Below are 22,951 nucleotides of genomic sequence, written 5' to 3' on the forward strand. Positions count from 1 at the left end.
TTCGGACACCACTATGTCACGATGTGTTCTCTCTCACCTTAATGAAGCGTGCTTTAACTCGTCAACTAAAGGTGGTTTGGTTTCAAGGTTCGAACACTGAATCTTCGTAACTACCAAAATAAAAATTCGTTAGTTTCCGATATTTCTAAAATCGTTACTAAAATACTTAAAATCATTTCTCTTTTTCCTCATCGTGATCGTACATCCTTTTCATCCATTCGGTCCAACATCATATGTCCTTGACCATCCTTTTTCATCGAAAGTTCGTTCACGATTTTCCATTCATTTTTTAAAGATACGGTTTTTAGTAAAACTACATATTCTGATTTAAAACATTCTTTGACACTCTTACCACTTTAAAGTAAGTTATTCAAAGTGTCATTTAAGAGTTTTATGCGGCACCCATGTACTCATAAACCTTAGCATCATTTTTAACAAAAGTTTCTATTTTCCTAACTTGTTTCAAGTCATGGTTTAAGGCTAACAACAAATAGAAATACATACATTCTCATTTTTCCAAAACACCTCCTAAATTTTTCCAAAACACTTCCTAAAGGTTCCTTTGATTTCATCATCATCCCCTTTGGCTAAAACAACAAAATACATGTAATACAACATTATAACAACTCCATGAACACAAGTTGTTCATGGTTTCAACAAAATATTTTCATAAGTTCAAGAACATCACCATTTTCGGTTTTGAGGAGAAATGAGTTAGAAAGCGTTTTAGAAAATTTCAATGGTTCAATATGTTCTTGACATAGTCATGAACAACATGCTTAAATCTCATCAACATCCATTGGTTGAATGTTGAGAGATCAAGGATTGAAGATGGAAGAAACAAGTGAAAAATGAGAGAAAAAGATGAAGAGAGGATTTACCTTCTCTTAGAAATTTTTGCAAATGAGAAGGAAATCAGATTTTCCCCCTAGGTAATGATGAAAAAATCTCCTAGGGTGGCTAATGAGGAGATTGAGTGATTTGCTAAAGTGATGTGAGGTTTGCTTTATGGAAAGTCAAATCTCACATCCCAATGCGAAATGGTCACCTCGCGGACACGTGCGATAACATGCCCGAGTATTATCGGTCATTACTCGATTGGTATTATAAATCGCCCGATCTTAATATTCGATTAGAATTTCGGATTTCGGCATTCCGAGTGAAAAATATTTAGAAAATAGGTATGGGTGTACTCAAAGTCTAGATTGACTCGAAATGAAATTACGAAGTCAACGGTGCGATCAGAATTCGATTTCGAGTTACGGAACTCAAAAACCAGTTTTTGAGCCGTACCGAGTGAATTTCGGTCCCGACAGTGGTTCAGAATCGACTGTCTCTGAAAATTACCAAAATTTACCAAAAAATAGGAAATAAAATTACAAGACGAAAACTCAACTAGAGGTTCGTCTAATTATTTACCGAAAATTCCCAGAAATTCATTTTCGAATATATAATTAATAAAAATATTAATAAAATCTTATAATTCAAAATCGTAAAATTCGCGGTGTTACAGAGCATGCTATTGATGGCTGAGTAGGAAGAGAGTGAGGAAGGGGAAGAGGTAGAGACAAAATTGTAACCCTTCAACTCCTCGCAGTTGTCCCTATATTCTATGAAGGGGCTAACTTCAACCAAGTCCTAGAAGGTAGGGGGCTTAGTGGGAGACTATCCAGTGGTAGTCATGATTGATTGTGGTGCTTCCCACAATTTCATATAAAAAACTAGTAGATACCCTAAAACTCAGAGTGGAGAAGACTCAAGCTTATGTAGTGGAAGTAGGAGATGGGCACCATATACAATGTCAAGGTAAATTTGCCCAACTCAGAATCCTCTTACAACAACTAGAGATAATTCAAGATTTCTATTTGTTTTCTCTAATAGGGGTGGATGTGGTGCTTGGGTTGGACTGGCTAGCCAGCTTGGGAGAAGTGAAGGCTGACTTTGGGAAGATGAAATTATCTGTCCAGAAGGGAAGCTCGGTCATTACTATAGAGGGGGGCCCTACTATGACTAAAGCAGAACTGTCATGGGGAGCTTTTATGCAAATTTTAAGGGAGGAGGGTGATGGCCTATTGTTTCATTGTGATGATACTAATAGACCTAGAGCAGAGAGGCTAATACCACCAGAATTGGAAGGGGTGTTGCAACACTTTCACCCAGTTTTCCAAGATATTCAAGGTCTTCCTCCTACCAGAATGCAGGACCATGTCATACACCTGGGGGGAGTAGAAATTCCTCATATCAGACCTTATAGGTGCCCTCACTATCAGAAATCAGAAGTAGAAAGATTGGTGGCTGAGATGTTAGAGGCTGGGGTTATCAGACCTAGCAATAGCCCCTAATCTAGCCCTATAATTCTGGTGAAGAAGAATGATGGAGGCTAGAGATTTTGTGTGGACTACAGAGCTCTCAATAAGGTAATCATCCCTAACAAATTCCATATGCCTCTGATTGAAGAATTATTAGATGAATTGAGTGGGGCTAGGGTGTTGTCTAAGTTGGATATGAAGTCTGAATATCCTTTAGGACTCATGAGGGACACTATGAGTTCTTAGTTATGCCCTTTGGGCTAACTAATGCTCCCTCAACATTTCAGGCCCTCATGAATGACATCCTAAGGCCATACTTGAGAAAATTCACCTTGGTGTTCTTTGATGATATTCTAGTTTACAGCCCTGATTTGACTTCCCATGGGCACCATTTGGAGTTAGTTCTAGCCTTATTGATGAAGAATGCCATCAAGGCTAATCCAAAAAAATGTAGCTTTGGCCAAACCAGTATTGAATACTTAGGGCATGTTATTTCAGCAGGAGAGGTATCTACTGATAGTTCCAAGGTAGATGATATGAAGACTTGGCCAGTGCCAACCAATATCAAGGGGTTAAGGGTATTCTTAGGACTTATAGAGTATTACAAGAAGTTTGTAAAGGATTATGGCAGGATTGCTAGACCTCTTACTAACTTGCTCAGGAAGGAAGCTCTCACTTGGTCAGATGAAGCCAACTCTGCCTTTGAAAAGTTGAAGGGGGTTATGACTGAGCTACTTATGCTTGTTGTTCTTGAGTTCAACAAGGAATTTTTAGTGGAGACTGATGCTTCCAGCAAGGGTTTAGGGATTGTATTGATGCAAGGGGAAGACCCTTGGCCTACTAGAGCAAGGGGTTATCTCCAAAAGCCCAACAAAGATCAATATATGAGAGGGAACTGATGGCATTGGTGCAGGCTATCCAAAAATGGAGGCATTATCTCATGGGTAGGCATTTCGTAATTAGAAATGACCAGAGAAGTTTAAAATTCCTAACAGATCATAAATTATTCTCATATGAACAATTTAAGTGGGTTGTGAAATTGATAGGGTTGGACTTTGAAATTCAGTACAAACCAGGAAATGAGAACTTTGTTACTAATATTTTGTCTAGGAGGCTCATGTATACTACTATCATCATAGTAACTAATGAGGAGGTTGCAGGTTGGGTTGAAGAGTTGCAATTGGAGCCTAAGTGGAGGCAGGTGATGCAAGATCTAATGGTATCTTCTACTAACCACCCAAGGTTTGAATTGAAAAAAGGGGTTATATACTACCAAAATAGATTGGTCTTGTTAAAGAATTCCAACAAGATTCCCCTTACTCTCTCTGAATGCCATGAGACCCCTACAGAGGGACATTCTGGTTATCTAAGGACTTACAAGAGGGTTGCAAGCTTTTTATTCTGGAAAGGGTGAGAACAGATATCAAAACCTTCATACAAGAATGTGATATCTTCCAAAGGAATAAGTATTCTGCTTTGGCACCTGCAAGGTTATTGCAAACTCTACCTATCTCTCAACAGGTATGGATGGATCTATCAATGGACTTTATAGGAGGCCTTCCTAGAACCAGAGGTAAGGATATTATCTATATAGTGGTGGACATACTTACTAAGTATGATCACTTCTTTGCATTAGAGCACCTTTATTCAGTCAAAGATGTAACTGTTGTGTTTTTGAAGGGAGTAGTTAAACTACATGGATTTCCTACATCTATAGTTTCAGATAGAGATCCCATGTTTTTGAGCCATTTCTAGAAATAGTTGTTTAAATTGGCTGGTACACAGTTGAAGATAAAGAAGTGATCATACTTACTAAGTATGATCACTTCTTTGCATTAGAGCACCTTTATTCAGCCAAAGATGTAACTGTTGTGTTTTTAATGGGAGTAGTTAAACTACATGGATTTCCTACATCTATAGTTTCATATAGAGATCCCATGTTTTTGAGCCATTTCTAGAAATAGTTGTTTAAATTGGCTGGTACACAGTTGAAGATGAGCACTTCATACCATCCTCAAATGGATGGGCAGACTGAGGGTGCCTAAAGACTTACTTAAGGTGTTATATGGGTCCTAAGCCTAGGCAGTGGATGGATTGGCTGCATTGGGCATAATTTTGGTTCAATTCCAACTACAATAGTTCAGCTGGAATGACTTCATTCAAAGCCTTGTATGAGAGAGAGCCACATGTGCTGATAAAAGCATGAACAATGCCCTCCAGGGTAGAAGAAGTCAATCAGATGTTTAAGGAAAGGGATGGGATACTAGAAGAACTAAAGACTAACTTAGCTAAGGCATAGAATTTGATGAGGCAAATAACTAACAAGCATAGAATAATATTGGAGTTTGAGGTAGGAAACTAGGTGCTCCTCAAGTTGCAGCCATATAAGCTGAAATCCATTGCTACTAGGCCTTATGTCAAACTAGCTCCTAGGTATTATGGACCTTATCAGATACTTCAAAGAGTATGGGAGGTGGCCTATCAGTTGGACCTACCTGCTAGAACTAAAGTTCATCTAGTTTTTCATGTTTCTCTAATGAAAGGGGCTCTTAAACCTCATCAGCAGCCTCAGCCCTTACCACATATGTTGAATAAGGAGATGGTGTTAGAGGTGAGTCCAGAGGACATCACAGATTATAGACAGAATGAGCAAGGGGAGATGGAGGTCTTGACAAAATGGCAGGATCTACCTGAGCATGATAGTACTTGGGAGTCAGCTACCACTCTATATGAGACTTTTCCTCAATTCCAACTTGAGAACAAGTTAAAAAGTTTAGGGGATGGTATTAATAAGGCTAAGGCCAAACCTGAAATTAAACATGTGTATAAAAGGGGTAAGAAGAAGGTTTGGTTGTTAAATAACCAATTTTCCCTCCTCACCCTTGGTAGTTAGTAGTTAGATACCTATAAATAGAAGGTGAGGCTAAAGGGGTTGGGCAGTTAAGAAAATAGTGGGAAATTGATTGTGGAATCAGTTAGGGAAGGATCGAGGGATCTTCTTTTTGTGTTTCTTTCATCACCTTCTTGTAATTCTACTTCTTTCTCATTAAAATCATTAGAACCCTACCATGAATTTCATTGATCGTGGGTCAGGGGCATTTCTTTTCACTTCCTTATTCTAAATTTCTTACATATTGATACTAGTGCTTATCTGCAATGTTTTTGGACAGAAAGTTACCAACATCCAGACCATCAATATATTTAGATCTGCAACATATCTCCCAATGAATGAATTATGTTATCATCCCCAACAAAAGACCCCAAGAAATTCATCACAATACTCTCTACCCCCTAAGCCATCACTGTAGGAATTTCTATATGGGCCATGTTATTGGTATGCAGGACAGGCCACACCTTCCATTTGTTAATTGAACCATCATTTTCATATTGAACATAGCACATTAAAAAGTTTGCAATTTGTTTTCTGTTGTTCAAGCTTTCCAGGTCTACAAGTTAGGAAGGATAAAATGCAAGTGTTGATGTGCTGTCATGGAGGTCCAAACTCCAAGTTGCAAAATACTAATAAGTTGGCCACTATTCTTAGTTGTCAGATTATTATTTTGCCTATTATCACCTATATCACTTCTTATCAGCCCAAGACTTCTCCAACTCTAATAAATATTAGATCCTAAAGTGTAAGTATCAATATAAAGAATGACCTTATATATAACTAGCTGAAAAATTGAAGATTCACGTCAAATAGTTCTAATTTAGGCTAATCGGGCCATCAAAATATTCATTTGATTCAGGAAAAAGTACAACATAAAGATAAACAACAAAATGAACTAAATTTGATTAAGGCATGAGAGTGATATTAAATCAAGCATGCAAATTACATGATAAATTCAGGAAATCTATATGTTTAACACATACACACCGATTCTTTCCCTTCAACCATGATAACTTTGAATGGATGCCAATCAGGGTCCTTCAGATACTTTTCCCACAATGAACATAATTATGAAGCTCTCTATTCAGCTTCATCCGCATTATATTTTTTCTTCATAGCTTCAAGGAATGGTCTCGTGTCGAGTTCCCCCCAATCTCCTTACACCAATATTGCTACCACTTGGTATTTCTTTAATGAACTTTAAGAAATAAAGAGATTATTATTAGATTTTGTGAGCAATATCAAAGTCTAGCATTAGGTTTAAAGTATCAAACACAGACACTTCAAAAATAGTCACCATGTCCGTGTTGACATGTATCCGTATTGGACATTTCATAGATACTCCAAAACTGTATTTTTAGAACTTTTTTACTTTTAATTTTGGAATTTTGTACCACAAAATATGGAAATGATGCAACAATTAGATAAATATTAGCATTTTATTATGTTTAAAATGATTCATACTAAATTTTAAAACACTATTTCACTTTTACTTTAAGATTTGTGCTTTTATGCTAATCTTATACTAATTTTATATATTATATCATAACCATGATGTGTCTTATATTTTTATAAATTTGATGTATCCTCATGTTCATATCGTATATGTGTTGTATATTGTATCTATGCTTCTGAGGGTTCAAACAATGTGAGAAAATTTCAGAAATAAAGTCGATGGTAGCATTAATGTAATATATTGTTAAATGAGTACTGAATGTCCATGCCACAGTTAGGTCTATTCCACACAATGAGTTGGACCATAAAAAACATTTTGAGTAATACAATTCAATTCGGAAAAAAGCAATTACATATTTTTAGGCTATTCCTTTTATTTTATTTTCTACATTTCATGTGCTCCATGTTAATGTATATGGTTCAGTGTAGCAAAGTAACTTGAGTAAGATTAAAATCTATTAATTTTTACTTTATCCAATTGAATTGTAATCTTTTTGGTTTAGATCACAACAAGCTCAAACAGGATTGGATCCTGTGGGTATTTTAAAACACTGGAAGGGGAGAAAACATTAAAAACCACTTACATTAAGCAATTCATTTCGAGCTCCCTACAATTCATCATTAATCTTACGTTGTTTTGCGATTAACGCATTATTCATTTCATCTAAGTGTTCAAATGAATCTTCCTTTTCTCTTAATTCCTTCATTAAAGTATCTACTTTATTCAGAATTTCTGCATCTTCATCATCATTTTTCATGTGCTTCAACACATTTAGTTTTCCTCGTAGTTGCTCAATATCCAACTCTAGCTTTTGTTTCATATCAAGATCTTTACCGAGCCGAAGGATTTTAGCATGGAGTTCTTCTTTTTGCCATTGGATGGACACATGTTAAAGTAGCATTAATACTACACAATTCTGATGTTGGCAATGACACTTTTGGCCATTGAACAAGCTTAAAATATAATACACAGGGAACAAACATATCGATCATCTTCGACTAGTTTCAAAATGTTTTCATCAGATTTATGTTGCTCCATAGAAGCCATCTGAATAGAGCTATTTTTATTGCATTCTGAAAGGACAAGAATATCATCAATGGTAAACAAAGCATTCTACTAGCTTCTCAAGCACAACATTACAATTAAAGGGTTTTTAAGACAACATGAATAGATTATGCTGAAGTATTTGTTTATAGAACCCTTCGGCAAGATCCACAATTGGATGAAAAATAGTACAAGAAAACTGGAAAATCTCTCCCTACTATGAAATTGTTCGATATACAACTTTTGATTGGTGAGCCACTTTGTCCCATGGTCCCACCCCTTCCCCAAATTTCATCTCATTAAATGCATAACATATGACCACTCAATAGAGTTTGCATTATTAATTATTATTCAACAATAACTTTTAAATATTGGTGTCATCCATTCTACAATTAAAAATATTAATTTTTTTAAATGCAGGAAAAATCCTGAAAAACACTAAACATCTTCCATCTCTTCTACCAACTTTTTTCTTTCACTTTCATTATGTGCCTCACGCTTTTCCAATTCAATTTTCCGCAATTCAAAGTCACTTTTGTAGGTTTCCAGTTGCATCTGAAGCTTTTTATGATCACTAAAAATCTCCTGGAAATGATCCCTTGCACTTGACTGTATTTTATTTATCTCTGAATTCAAGGAATCATGTCATAAAACAATGTTGCTTCAATAGATCATCAACATCCAAAAGTAATAATCAATTGTCACAAATGTAAAATGGGATTCTTGTACAATATTCCTAAGAAATTAATTTTATAGTGGAAGAATTTATTGTTCAACCCCTATACTGATTCAAGTTACTGGTGCCAATTTCTAAACCTTAGGGTTTTCCTAAAAAAGAACTTCATGGCATTTTGAGATTCAACCATGCGATCACCATACTACCAGATGCACCATATACTTGGCATTGTATAGCTAGACAAGTATGAATCACCAACTAACACAAGTCCTAATCCAAATTAGGGACAAATAATTTAGTCGATAAAATAAGGTACCTTCATTATAAGCATGAATAAGCTTATCTTTCCCCCATTGCAACGTCCATTTTGGGTGTAGTCTTTCTGCATCTTACTTCTATCTCTTATAAGTGTTGGTTATTGGCCTAGATAAGGTTATGCAAATCTGACACAAGTTTATGCTGCTTTCGATCTTCCTCTTTCTGAAGTTCAGATACAATTTTTACATCCCCATCTTTCGCAGATTTTCCTTAATGATATTGTTTATTTTGTATCATCTGTTCGGGCAACCCATGCATGAAGACTAGACTTCTCCCCAGGATTAGCAAACCAATCTTTCTCCCATGATGATATGATTCATATGTTTTTTTCAAATGTCAATGCATTATGGAACCATGACCAATTTTTATTGAATTCTACAAGAGCAGTTCCAGTGTGACCTCGGAAATTCCAAAGGGGACTAACTCTCAAAGGATCAAACCCCATACATTTGTACTCGTCCCTCAATTTTGAACCACTTTCCCCAATAAAATGTCCATCTCCGGCCCTTTTAGTGGGAATATTGACAACAATTCTAATCCAAGGCCACACAAATTGTTCATTAGGATTAACAAAAGAATCGCTTTCATCCGCAGGTTTTGCCAGAACATTAACCTTCATAAGATCTTTTTCCAAATATTTCAGTAAAGCCATATGGTTAGCCTTGTCTATTGTTCTTCTCTTTTGTGAACTACTCTGGCCAACCCTAGAAGCATGTTGAAGGAGCTTATTGTACATATAATCTCGTTTTCTCTTTTTAGGGTAGTATGGACAAGTGAAGGTCTCGTCCGAGGTTTTAACACAATGACTTCCATTTTTCAGTTTCTCATAAGACTTGTCTTCATAGTCACTTATTTTAGATTCACTAATATTAGTATCCTCGTCAGAGCTGTGATCCATTATAGTTCCTCCTAGGCTTTAAATTATGCTACCTGATAGACAAAAAAAAATTTGAGTACTATTTTTTTTATGTTGCACAAATTAACTCCATTAAACTTCATTTAAAACCACCCATTTTCGGCATACATAAAAACCTATTAAGATCAAATAGAAATTTTATCAAACCCACTTCAGTGAAACAGATACCACATTGCTTAAAACATCATAAATATCCATGTTCCTTCAAACGTGGATCTAAACTATATAGTAATTACCATATGAGAAACCAACATATACAGTCTAGAATCAACATCAATAAATAAATAAAAATACCATGTAGTAAAAAATGAGAAAATATAATAAACAACACCATTCAGATTAACATGCACTTATTTTCCTAAATTCAACACGGGGTACAATTCATCCGACATTTCCAATCCATGCAATAAGCAACAACAAGTAACCCATTACTCTATCTTCAAAGTTCGATATAGTTGATAAACAATAGCATTAACATACATTTGAATTCTCTTCTTCCCCCAAAAGAATAGCTTATAAATTATAATCAAAATATTACTTGGAGATGTTTACAAAAACATTTTAAAAACATTGCCTTGAAGAATTAAGCAACACGCCCTTCAAAATACTAACACTATGCTTTAATTTTTTTTTTCCTCATTCTGATTCACATTAGAATAGCAAAGACTCATTTCAAGTGTAAAAGTCAATTCAACTCAACCAAGTCCAATCAGAAACACGTAAACCTAAAATCAAACCCTAATAAAAGTGGAAAATGTGAGAATCGAGCATATGCATGAGAAGAGAAGAATAATTCTTGAATAAAATTAGAAATAAAGAGAGAGAAAATTCAGCGCTGAACCTCACTCCTTCAAAATGGATCTACTGAAATGAAAATAATAGTTTGACATGATTAAAGATTCAAACTTGACATAATGGGTCTTGAATTTGTGGGATTTGATCCTCGATCACTCACACCATTCATCCAATTACACTATGATTTTCCCACCTTTCACTGGTTTTTGCTACTGACATGTGCGTTTAATTGACGCTTGTTATGGTGGAGGAAAGGGTGACGTGGAGTATTTGGATTGGAGCGTGATATAGAAACACCAAAAGGATCTGACAACAAGCGCGCGTGAAGTATGAGAAAAAGGTGTCTTAAAAATGTTATATATAATATCATTCGACCGCTTTATACATATATTTTTTCAATGAAAGATGAGGTGGAAGAAAAGAAAATTAGGAATGGCAAAGGAACCTCAGTGACCTGTAGATACTTACAAAAATACTTGTAAAAATAGTTTATATGTGAGAACAAATTTTATGATATTTGTCTTATAGTTATCACATATTTATAAGTTTAGTTTTTAATTAAAGTTTTATATATATTAGATTTTTATTATTATTTTAAGAATATATTATATATTTTATTATTATTTTATAATAAATTACATATCTTTCTATAATCACAAATTTATTATATAAGTATCATATTATTCATATAGTAATTATTTTTACATATTAATTATAATAAAGTATATAAATATATAATTAGAATTAAAAATTTGCCGGGTACCCGTAAGTATCTGTTACCCACATGGATACCCGCAAATATTGTGGGTTTGAGAATGTGAAAGATGTTAAAGATAAAGAGTAAATTACATATATTTTCTTTTATACTTATATAAATCACATCTAATTTATATACATATATTATACTGACTATTCATGAGGGAAAAGGAGTGTAATATTTAAACAATAAAATGAGTGATAAGTTTAATTTTAAGTTAAACTTTAAAGATTGTCAGTATAATTTACTCTTAATTAGTTATAATTAGCTAAAATAAATTGGTCATTTATAAATTTGCATTTAGAAATAGATTATGAAATCACACTTCTCTTTTGTGTATTTAAACAACACCTTATAATTTTCGATGTAATTTGTAAGGAACCAAAATGAAATTTTTTATCATTTATCATGCTTTAATTTACCTTTGTCAAAACTTATCTAGGAATGAAAGTTTTAACACATACTGAGTTATTAATTATGACAATAATCATTTTTTTACAGCTTAATGGAAAAATGGATATCCAACTTTCATTGGACTAAGCAACAAGTTCTTTCAGATTTTATTATTCCTTTAAACATTTTCAAAACGTACTAATCTTATCAAATAATAAACATTAGAATAACAAGATAATCTCAAATGTTTTAATTTTTAGTAACAACATTTTAATATAAAAAAGCACACAACTCCAATATATTTATAATAAGTATTAAAATAATAATAATAATAATAATAATAAATAAATGATAGTTGATTTACTATTATTTTGTTTAAATCATTTCTTGATTATACTGTGATATCATTAGTCGCAACTAATTTAAGTGTTGGAGATAAAATAAAGTATATTGAGAATGTTTAATCTCATACAAGATTTTCACAAAATATGATATACTATAGATTCATGTACAAATATTATAATAGTCAATGACTCTTCATTATTTATGGTCCATTAAAAAATACATCAGTAATTATAAAGATATATTGCTTAAATAAACTAAACAAAACAAAATAAAAGAGTGATTTCATAATAAAATTTTCAAATGAACAACTTATAATAGTTAGTTTATAATTAATTAATTAAGATTAAATTATACCAATACACATTAGAGTTTAACTTAATTACACTCATCATTATTTTTTGTCCAAACGACTACATTCACTCTCACTGGGGGATAATCATTATAACATATGCATATAAATTAAAGATGATATGTGTAGATGCAAAAAAAATGAGGGATAATTTAAAACTAGTAGATGTTAGTATAATTTTGTCTAAAGATAAATAATAGTATATTGTGAAAGGAAGAAGAAAAAAAGGAAAATAATATTTAAAAATGAGGTAATAGAATACTTTTTGGAGGATAAATGTAAAAATAAACCAATATGTGAAATTAAGGAGGTCTTGTAAAAAAAATCAAGGTTTTACATGCTTAATTTGATGGGTTTTTTCAAAAATGCAAAAGTCTAAATTCAATATTTTACAAAACTACATAAACATTGCATTCAACTTATGTCTATTCACTCAAATTTAAAAGTTTCTAGTTTTATTTAACTATTTTATCTGCGAGTCAAAATTGAAGGAACTTTAAAATAAAATAGGAATATGATTTATGCACTAAACTAAGTTAAAAGGACATTTTTATGCTTTTCACTTTTAAAAGCCTCAACCTTGTAATTTAGAGAAGTTAAATCATAAATTTAAAGCTTGATACATCTTTACCTTTTTAACAAATTAATAATTAAATATATTAAAATAGGAAGAAAATCCCACATTAAACACAAAATAAAACTAATATATATCATATAAAAATGAAAAAAAATATAATTGTATGTAGACAGAACAATTATAAACCTATTAAAAACATTCTTTAAAATTCAAATGAGGAAATATGTACCACCTCACATTATGATTCAAAGGAATATATATATATATATATATATATATATATATTCCTTTGAATCATAATGTGAGGTGGTACATATTTCCTCATTTGAATTTTAAAGAATGTTTTTAATAGGTTTATAATTGTTCTGTCTACATACAATTATATTTTTTTTCATTTTTATATGATATATATTAGTTTTATTTTGTGTTTAATGTGGGATTTTCTTCCTATTTTAATATATTTAATTATTAATTTGTTAAAAAGGTAAAGATGTATCAAGCTTTAAATTTATGATTTAACTTCTCTAAATTACAAGGTTGAGGCTTTTAAAAGTGAAAAGCATAAAAATGTCCTTTTAACTTAGTTTAGTGCATAAATCATATTCCTATTTTATTTTAAAGTTCCTTCAATTTTGACTCGCAGATAAAATAGTTAAATAAAACTAGAAACTTTTAAATTTGAGTGAATAGACATAAGTTGAATGCAATGTTTATGTAGTTTTGTAAAATATTGAATTTAGACTTTTGCATTTTTGAAAAAACCCATCAAATTAAGCATGTAAAACCTTGATTTTTTTTACAAGACCTCCTTAATTTCACATATTGGTTTATTTTTACATTTATCCTCCAAAAAGTATTCTATTACCTCATTTTTAAATATTATTTTCCTTTTTTTCTTCTTCCTTTCATATATATATATATAATAGAAATCAATTTTGTTTTGACCTAATGAAATTTGGGATGATGAAAAGGAAAAAATACTACATGAAGCTACCCCTAAGTGGGAAATAGGACAGTAAGTATTAACAAATATTCATAAATATTTAAGGCCCAACCTATTAATGTAAATGGGCTTCAAGGTTGCCTTTGGTTTAGGAGAAAGAAAGTAGAAAAAGTAAGAATGGAGAGAAGTTAGAAGAGAAAGTATACATCTCTTTCCTTTGGTTGAGAACGAGGGAAGAGAAAATATAAAGAAAAGTGTGGTGGGACCCTCAAAATGGAGGAGGAGGTGTGATTTTTTTCACAACATTTAATGTCTTTAACAATAAAATCCAATTTCCTTTCTTAGTATATATATATATAGACAACAACATAGAATTTTGTTACATTAATGCATATAGCCATCTCTATATTATGATAATCAGATTTTATTTGTTAAATATTTATGATTGAATAAAAATAATCAACAAAAAAATAGTATTGATTAAAAATATATATACACATATAAATATATAGTATATTATAAATTAGAGTAATATATATGCATTGTTTATGTAAAGATTTATACATAATCAGTATATCATCCACCATTTATTTGTAGAATTTTGTTGTTGAAAGTCAATATTATTAAATATGAATGATAGATGACATAATGACATCGTATCAAACTCATACACAGTCGGTGCATATATTTTTTTTCTTTTCTCTTTACTTTAAGTGTATTTTTTCTTTAAGAAAACAATGTTATTTATTTCTTCTCACCTTCTACTAAACCAAACAAAAAATAACAAGAAAAATACATCTCTTTCTCTTCATTCTATTTCACCTTTCTATTATATCAAACAACATAAAACTCCGCCAATTTTCTCACATTTTTCTAGACCACATATGCTTGAAACTATTTTTCTATACTAATTCCAGAAAATAAAAATTTCAAGAAAAAAGTCAGAAATAGACAAGCAGAACGAGAAAAAAAAAATACTCTTTTATGATAATAGAACTTAATTAATGTATAGAAGTACGCCGTCTGTGGGGATCGAACCCACGACCACGTGGTTAAAAGCCACGCGCTCTACCACTGAGCTAAGACGGCTCGTGTCTTTCATAGCACATGATATACTTAATATCTTATGAACATATGGTAATGAAGATATTTAAAGGATATCTAACATCATCTTCTTAATACTTCCCATAACTAAAATGGTTTGTGACAAATAATTTTCATAATTTAATATCTATCTAATATTAATATAAATTTTTATAAGGTTGATAAATTATTATTCATTATTTATGATTCCTATTTTTATTCAAGTATCAATAATGATTAATATATGAATGATGAATGTTTCAGTATAAAATTCTTAAATTATTAATGTATAAACTATTTTATTATATATGTTTATACATTTGAACAATGAATATAACTCTACACTTTAACCTACGTTATTTTCTACACATCCACACTATCTGTTTTCACAAGTCACATATTTAACTTGATATGTTATTTTAGTAGTGTGAAAATATATGGGGAATGTAAGTTCCACAAGTGATACATATTGGTCATTGGCTTCCATATAATTTGATTATTTTTTAGTCGAGTTTAAGTTATAATTTAAAGTATTTTGGAAATATTAAAATTGTAAGAGCTAATTGCAAGGAGATCAAGTTTTAGGAATTATATAAATTTATATGAGAGATGCCGAAATTAGAGTTATTTTTGGAATTATAAGTAATAGTCTTTGTCCAAGCAAAGTAAAATTACTAAAAGAGATTTGAAATTTCACATGGGATGGCAGCAAAACGGATTTGAATTTTCTTGAGTTTTAATAAAACTACACATACTACCTATCATCTTTTTACACTTAAACATACCTCTCTTTAATTAACATTGTTAACTAAAAGTAATTTGAATGAGTAAAGTATTAAATTACCCTCTACTACAAACAACACAACTCCTATTTTCTTTTAAAAGAATAAATCATTTTTCTCAAAGTATGGTTGAAATAAATCAAATCAAATTTGAGAGGGTGATTATCTTGGAGGTGAGTAGAAACCATATTACCTTTCTTTATTGTATTTCTATGTGTTTTCTACTTTGTATTGTTTTACAGTACATTTTTTTCGTTGTACACTCAGATTTTTAGTTTTTGGGTTTACCATAATAATAGTTTAATACTGCTGAAAAATATTGATGCACTACTCACTATGAGGAAACTCAATTATTTCATGGGGTTTGGATTCTTATCCTTGTCACAAATAGCCTCAAAGTCTTTGACCACGAAATACTGAGATTATTGATATTGCTCACGTAGGTAACCTTGAGGAATCATATTGATTAGGACATACTGAAGCTGGTTATTGACATGTAAAAATGGTTCTCAAAAGGAACTCTCACCTATACTTACTTGAAGGAAATGATACAAAAAGAGTGCACCACATATATTTCACTCCAATTTTTTCAAACCTTCTATCAAATAGCCTATGAGCAATATATAAAACATAATTTACCTAAAGCTAGAAAAGGATATTTTTGTCAAATTTTTTATTAAATGGCATGTGATATATACATGTTACTATCATTCAATGACAACCGATGTGATCAATGTAATGTACGTATATAAATTAGATGTGATTTTTGTAATGCAAAAAAGGAAGAGGTGATAATTAATATAATTTCATTAAAACTTAGAAAAGATCTGTATAATTTACTCTTATACCTAATCATGATGGCTTAGTCTTAAACAGACCACACATGTTTAATATATTGAAGTCTAACTCTATCCTAATTAAGTGTTTAAGATTTTTTTCAAGTCTTAGCTTGACCTTTTAAAAGTTTGTTCTCACATGTTAACTATTTAAAAGTCTACTATGCTATAAAACAAGTCAATAGACCTTTAAATAGCCTAATAAACCTACCTTAAATTTGACAAATATAAAAATCTAATATTAAATTATCTACATACTTTTTATTATTTTATGTATATATTATATAAAAGAATTAATGTACATATATAATAAAATTATATATGTTGGTCTGTTAGGTGGAACATACTTTTAAGAAGCATAGACGTAACCTATTTATGTTGTTTTTTTTTTAAAAGTTGTCTGACCTATTTATTAAAAATGTTTGGTATGAGTATGACATATAATAGATGAGGCATTAAGCTTGTGATAGACGTTCTAACCTGTTTCTATTTTTACCCAATCCCTAATCTCAAATGGAGTATCCATACCCAAATGCAATGGGTTTAAAAAAGGACTGTTATTGTTCTTGTTGGGTTGCCGGTAACCCAAACCCATACTAACCCTACCTAAAACATGGCTCTTATCATTTACTATTGTGCATTTGTATTGTTCCAATCACCATGAATCCATGATTTTTTTTTTTTTTTTTTTTTTTTTTTTTTTTTTTTTTTTTTTTTTTTTTTTTTTTTTTTTTTTTTTTTTTTTTTTTTTTTTTTTTTTTTTTTTTTTGCAATTTGAACCTATGCACAAAAGGAAATAGTAGTAAACAAATTCAATAAATGATTTATGACATTATAACACTAAGACGATGAAGTAGGTGAACCGATGAAGACAATGTTAAAAACTCGGAATACTAGATGCATGAAGGCATAGATGATGAAGACTTAAAGTATCGAAAGAAGATGAAGACGACGAAGACGCAAATCACATGGAGTAATGGAGACAGAGCTGGCAAGGAATTGATTTTGTAAAACCTAAATCACATCTTACTTACATTTATATATATAGGTCTAATTTTGTAATTTTATATATATAAATCAGGTTCGGGACCAATTTTAGGTCAGACATCAATTATACCAAACACGACTACAAACCAATAAATTGAAATATGAAAACTTGAACTCATTCAAAGCTGGGTTTCCATGTTAAATTTGAAGTGGGTTCAGACGAGTATCCACGAGTTCGAATTAGGTTGTCATCCCTAATGACATTTTCATCACAAATAGGCGGCTGTTATGTGAGCTTTCATTAATGATGCTTTGTATTTAAAACACACAACACATGTAGATGAAAAATTATATAATTGTATAAATAGTTATTACCTAGTTTGCAAACTTTATTTAAATTTATTCAATATATACCCAATTGCAACAAAAATTGAATAAAAGTATTTATCAGATCACTTGTTTCTTAGAGACTAGAGTAAATATAGATAAAAGGAATAAGATGATACTATTAGTCACCCTAGGCCCCTTCTGCTACTCATAGAAGAGATTCATCGAGTTTGGTTCGGCCTATGCCACAACTCAATTTTATAACCTTCCAACTTTTGAGAATAACCCCACCAAACTTCAATTTGTCTTCATTGTAAAACTGAAACTTGTTACTATTAGGATCAAACCGCTTAATAACTTGTATAAAAGTTAACTACTTAATAATTTCCAATAGAACCTCTTGACTGAGTCCATAAAAATCAAAGTTTCACACTACTATTTGCTATTTCATGTCAATAGTCATTACTTGATGGAATCTATGGCAAATTCCATATATTCACACACATCCTCTAATTGAAATTTTATTTTAGCCAACCACTTAATAATACATTTCATGATGGCACTATAAATAAATACCACCACATTCTGTCTACAAGAGAGAGAGAAACACAACCAATGAAGAAGGAAACAACCAAAGAGAAAAGCATAGAGATATAGAAGAAGTGAAGGAAGCTAGGCTAACAAATAGAACCACCAAAGATTGGAAATGCCATAGGAAGGAATAAAAAAGCAAAATGAAACCATCAAGCTGAAGACAACAACTACAGCAAACGATGTTGTCGACTTCATTTCCGGTTTATTATCGATCGCTTGATCAATGGTCTCTTTCAACCACTGGCATGTCACAAAGTTCGAACAAATGCTCATTTAGCCCGCTCTGCTGTCAAACTTATTTCTAATGGCTTCCCAGAAGGCGGGTATTGAGATGTCATCAGGTACTTCCTTAAATGATGGCAGATAGTTTACATCTACAATTACATGGTCATGAGTACCTTCCTGAATTACAACATCAAAACCAAAGATGGTAAGTTGAAGCTTTTTCCTAAGCCAATGTGCAGCATCTATAACCAGCTTAAGGTCAATAGACTCATTACTTGTCGTGTTACTATTATTGGCACCGTAATCCTGAATGCTGTCAGCAGTGGGTAGAGATTTTAAGCTATCAAACAATAGAGGTTTGAGGTCATCACCGTTTGACGATTTCATCAAAATATCAGCATTTGGTATCGACTTCTTGACGGCATAGAAAATTTCCTCGCCCAAGACATAAAATTTGTACAAAGTGGATGAATGATCCACATATTCCTGAATAACAGCAGGGAGTGGAACACTTAAATTCTTAAAATCATCAACTCTGAAGACAATTGCCATCTTATGTGCATCACTGACACCACAAGCAACTTTGGGTTTTACTATACATGGAAGAGACAATCTAGCTTCGGCTAACCTAGTCGCTAAGTTAAATTCATCGAAATTGTCAACTTTCAGAAAGTGAGCACCTCTGATCAAGTAGCTACCTTCAGCGTTCAGTTCTACCAAGCCAAGTAGAACTTGTTGAATTTCTAGCCGATCCAATAAAGGATAAATGTTACTCAGTGGATCAATCACACAGAAATCCTTGTGATCTTCCAAATATCTTTGTAGTTCTTGCATGTTCTGAGTAAATGTAAGTTTGTTCTCTTCAATAGATAATATTTCATCAGTGGCTTTATGGAGAACTACGTCAACATCCTTTAGTTGAGATGATAAAGGTAACACCGAAGTGAGAGGCACGAACATTAGCCCATTTTGAGTACAATACAAAGGGAATGCACCCCGCTTCGCAAAATCTTCCACACGAGAAGACTTCATTATATAACCCACGGTCACGGCATTTTTAATTGACTTTTTATTTAAGCAGCATATAGTCAACGGCAACTCTTCTAAATTTTCAATCTGAAGCATATTTGGAGTGTCAAATGAATTTCCACCTCCAACTTTCAGAACAACAATCAGCCAACCATAGCTGCTTACTTTAGGTAAGAACTCTTTCTTGTTAGAAACCAGATAAACAATACTGTCATCAGTATTGCTCCATGGAGGCAAAACCTCACTTACGGGATCATTTAAGATAAAACAATCAAGTGAATACGAACTTGCGATTCTTTTGAGAATGCTCACCTTGTCAGCAGGAAGGTCCATGCCATGACAAATTCCTAAATGGATTCTGGACAGGAAGAGTGTTCGGATAATAGACTCAGCTCCTGGCCGTAGAAAAGATACATTTGTATCATCATCACCTTCAGCAAAGAGTACTGATCCATCCAATATAACTCCCCTCACTACATCCATCTGGGAAGGGATGCACCACTACAAAAAAATACAATTATCATTACAAATTTATTCAAGTCACAAATATAAAGAGTTTTAAAATGTAAATTAACTATCATCAAACACACATTGAAGAAGTAAACTTAAGGATCAATTTATTGAATCATGTTAATATTGTCAACTATCAAGCTGTCGTAAATATTCAGTAAGAAAGAAATCCAGATTCCAGACTACCAGATTTGTCCAACATACATATTTTATATAAACAACTGGTTAACAATGTAATTATCAACGTAAAATAAGCAAACAGATTTCTCCAGATTAAAAGAACAAATAAAATTATGAAGTTTTGTTTTCCAAATTAGCTTATTAGCCACATCTCATTCAGTTTCACTTTTATCATAAAACAATGAAGTATCCTTCCAGAAAATATTACTAAAGCAAAAAATTCTTGTGAAACAAGAAATCAACTGCTCATGTATTATTTCTTCACTGGGAAGGACAAACTCGTCTCCGTTTCAAGGACATCACTTCTTTATCTGTAATTCCATAGGGAACAATGTGATCAAAGTAGTTCAAATCAGGATCAATGTTAAATGCCAGCCCATGAGAAGTGATTCCATTCGAAATTCGAATACCAGTTCCACCTATCTTTCTTTTTTTCTCCAACCCATACCCCTGTCTCACCAGTTTGGCCGGGACAAGCTTGCAGGCCATATAGAGCTGCAAGTTCAATTAGTTAACTCAAGCTTCTGTATATAGCTTCGAGCACCGAGTCCAATGCCACAAAGTGATATAACAGGATATAAAATGGCTTGGTGTGGACCACAAAATGTAATGTCTCATCCCCTTTGGGTGTAGCGAATTTGATCTCCTATTTGTTCTAACTCTTTCTTAGGGATTAATAAATTATGATAATTTCTTCTATTACCAACAGTACATGTAGGTGGATGTTGCAAGGACAAAAGGGTATCACATATCTTATGAGTTTTTCTATCACAAATCAGGTTTTGCTGAAGTTTTAATGCATCCAAGTAGTTAACAATTTCAACTTTCCAAACCTCAATGCTTCTCAAAAACCCCATTTCCCTGTTCACCATGACATGATTAATTCCACAATCTGTTTCATTGCCTACTCTTATTTTGAAATTCATTAATCAATTTTGAGGGTTCTCAACATAAAAAATTGCATTTTAAAAGATGGGTAAGGGTAAAGTTTTAATTTTTGCAATCAGATCCAACTTGAAAATGAAAACTTCACACAGAAAAGTAGCAAAATCCAAACATGCAGGCAAAATTGGAAGATGCATGTATTAAATCATACCTGGTGCAAGATTTTCTCTAATTGATGTGGGAAACTTGGGTGTTCGAATTCGTGGCTTGAAAATTGAGGGAAATGGGTGTTGGATAAGAACTCTTAGATCAGAGTCCCGAAGTTTAGTGAGGAAGATGATAAAGAATGAAGAGGTGCAATTGGAATATTGATCTTAACAATCATAAACTAAAAAACAATAAATAAATATAACAACAAAGAATGCTGTCGTAAGAAATGTCCTAATATAAAAAAACACGTTTGGAAACGATGTCCTCTCAAGCTGTGTAAATATTATGTTTAAGAAAATATATCATTTTTTCTCTACACTCATTAATATTAAAAATATTATTTTATAATTATAAGTGAATTATAGTAATTTTATCTAGAAAATTTATTTTCTTAAATATAAGTCACTTTATAGTATTTATTTAAATAAATTATCTCAAATATACCCTTAATATGTTCACTATCCGTATTCGAAAAAACATTTTATTTTTCCCACAAAAACTAAGAATTACAATAGAAATAGTATTAAATAGGTGCACTTATGGAATATTGACATAATCCTTGATAAATTTGAGAAAAAAACTACTTTTATCAAATATTTTTAATTAATTAGTTAATAGTGAGTTCCACAAAAGGAAAGATTGAGTATTGAAATAGAGAGAAATATAATGGGAATAAATAATAATTGAAAGTGAAAATTTATCCTAAATTTCAAATAAGAGCTTATAAAAAAGGGCAAAGCTTTTCGTGTGAGCAACTTATACTTTATAGTCTAATGTTTATGAATTTACAACAATCACGTTGGCCCCATGCCCTTATGTAGTTATAAATTTAACTAGGTTATTTTTTAACCCTAATTTAACTATATGAAGCTTGAATATCAAAACTCGAATAAAATTGAAAACTTAAAACATGTTGTGATGACAAAATAAAAATAAGTATACAAATAATTTAATCATATAATATTTTTATAATAAATTTTGAACATAAGATCACATATAAATTGTGAAAACTTAAAATACAATTTCTTTTTTGTCTCAATTATTGTTACTTATTAAAGAGTTTAATAATCTATATGATAATATAAAGAGGAAACATGTATGCATTGTTAGTGTATGAGTTTTATACATTGTCATTGTATCATTCATCATCATAACCATCAATTTTATGAATATTTAATGGTTTGGATCTACTCACTAATTCGAACTATTAGATTTCTCTAGAATTAATAGCTAAGATGATGAGTAAATTTAAAAAACTTACTCTTAGAGTAAGTGGACCCCTCATCTTCATATTTAATAATCACCATCTCTTTAGAAAAAGAAATCTAAATAAATGGTGAATGATGTAGTAACTATATATAAACTTTTATACTAACTGTGTATAAATATTTACACTAACAATATATAAATTTACACTCTAATATAATATAATGATCATTAGAACCAACAAACTGCAATACGAATTTATGCTAAAATAATAATATTTGACAACATAATAGATTTTAAAAAAGAATAAAAACAATAACATATTTATC

At 31.6% G+C, this 22,951-nt stretch overlaps 2 protein-coding genes, 1 non-coding gene and 1 pseudogene across 4 annotated transcripts; all 4 read right to left on the bottom strand.

The window, feature by feature from the left end:
* Positions 5,627-7,702, bottom strand: LOC109344543 (annotated as a pseudogene).
* On the bottom strand, positions 9,010-10,596 carry LOC109344544 (protein INVOLVED IN DE NOVO 2-like). Its single transcript, XM_019583307.1, has 2 exons — positions 10,451-10,596; positions 9,010-9,623 (listed from the first exon to the last, which is right to left on the bottom strand). The coding sequence occupies exon 2, from the start codon at positions 9,589-9,591 to the stop codon at positions 9,010-9,012; it is 582 nt and encodes a 193-aa protein (XP_019438852.1). The 5' UTR covers positions 9,592-9,623; positions 10,451-10,596.
* Positions 14,786-14,857, bottom strand: TRNAK-UUU. The gene has a single exon. It is a non-coding gene; the product is annotated as a tRNA-Lys (tRNA).
* On the bottom strand, positions 18,277-21,612 carry LOC109345117 (inositol 1,3,4-trisphosphate 5/6-kinase 4). 2 transcript variants are annotated; one of them, XM_019583926.1, is made up of 2 exons: positions 21,418-21,612; positions 18,277-20,114 (listed from the first exon to the last, which is right to left on the bottom strand). In XM_019583926.1, exon 2 carries the CDS (start codon positions 20,112-20,114, stop codon positions 18,651-18,653), a length of 1,464 nt encoding a protein of 487 aa, XP_019439471.1. In that variant the 5' UTR covers positions 21,418-21,612; the 3' UTR covers positions 18,277-18,650. The 2 variants fall into 2 exon arrangements, with proteins under 2 accessions (XP_019439471.1, XP_019439470.1); XM_019583925.1 differs by having other exon boundaries at positions 18,277-20,132.

Source organism: Lupinus angustifolius, chromosome LG04, assembly GCF_001865875.1.
Source record: "Lupinus angustifolius cultivar Tanjil chromosome LG04, LupAngTanjil_v1.0, whole genome shotgun sequence".
In the NCBI taxonomy this organism is placed as follows: Eukaryota; Viridiplantae; Streptophyta; class Magnoliopsida; order Fabales; family Fabaceae; genus Lupinus; species Lupinus angustifolius.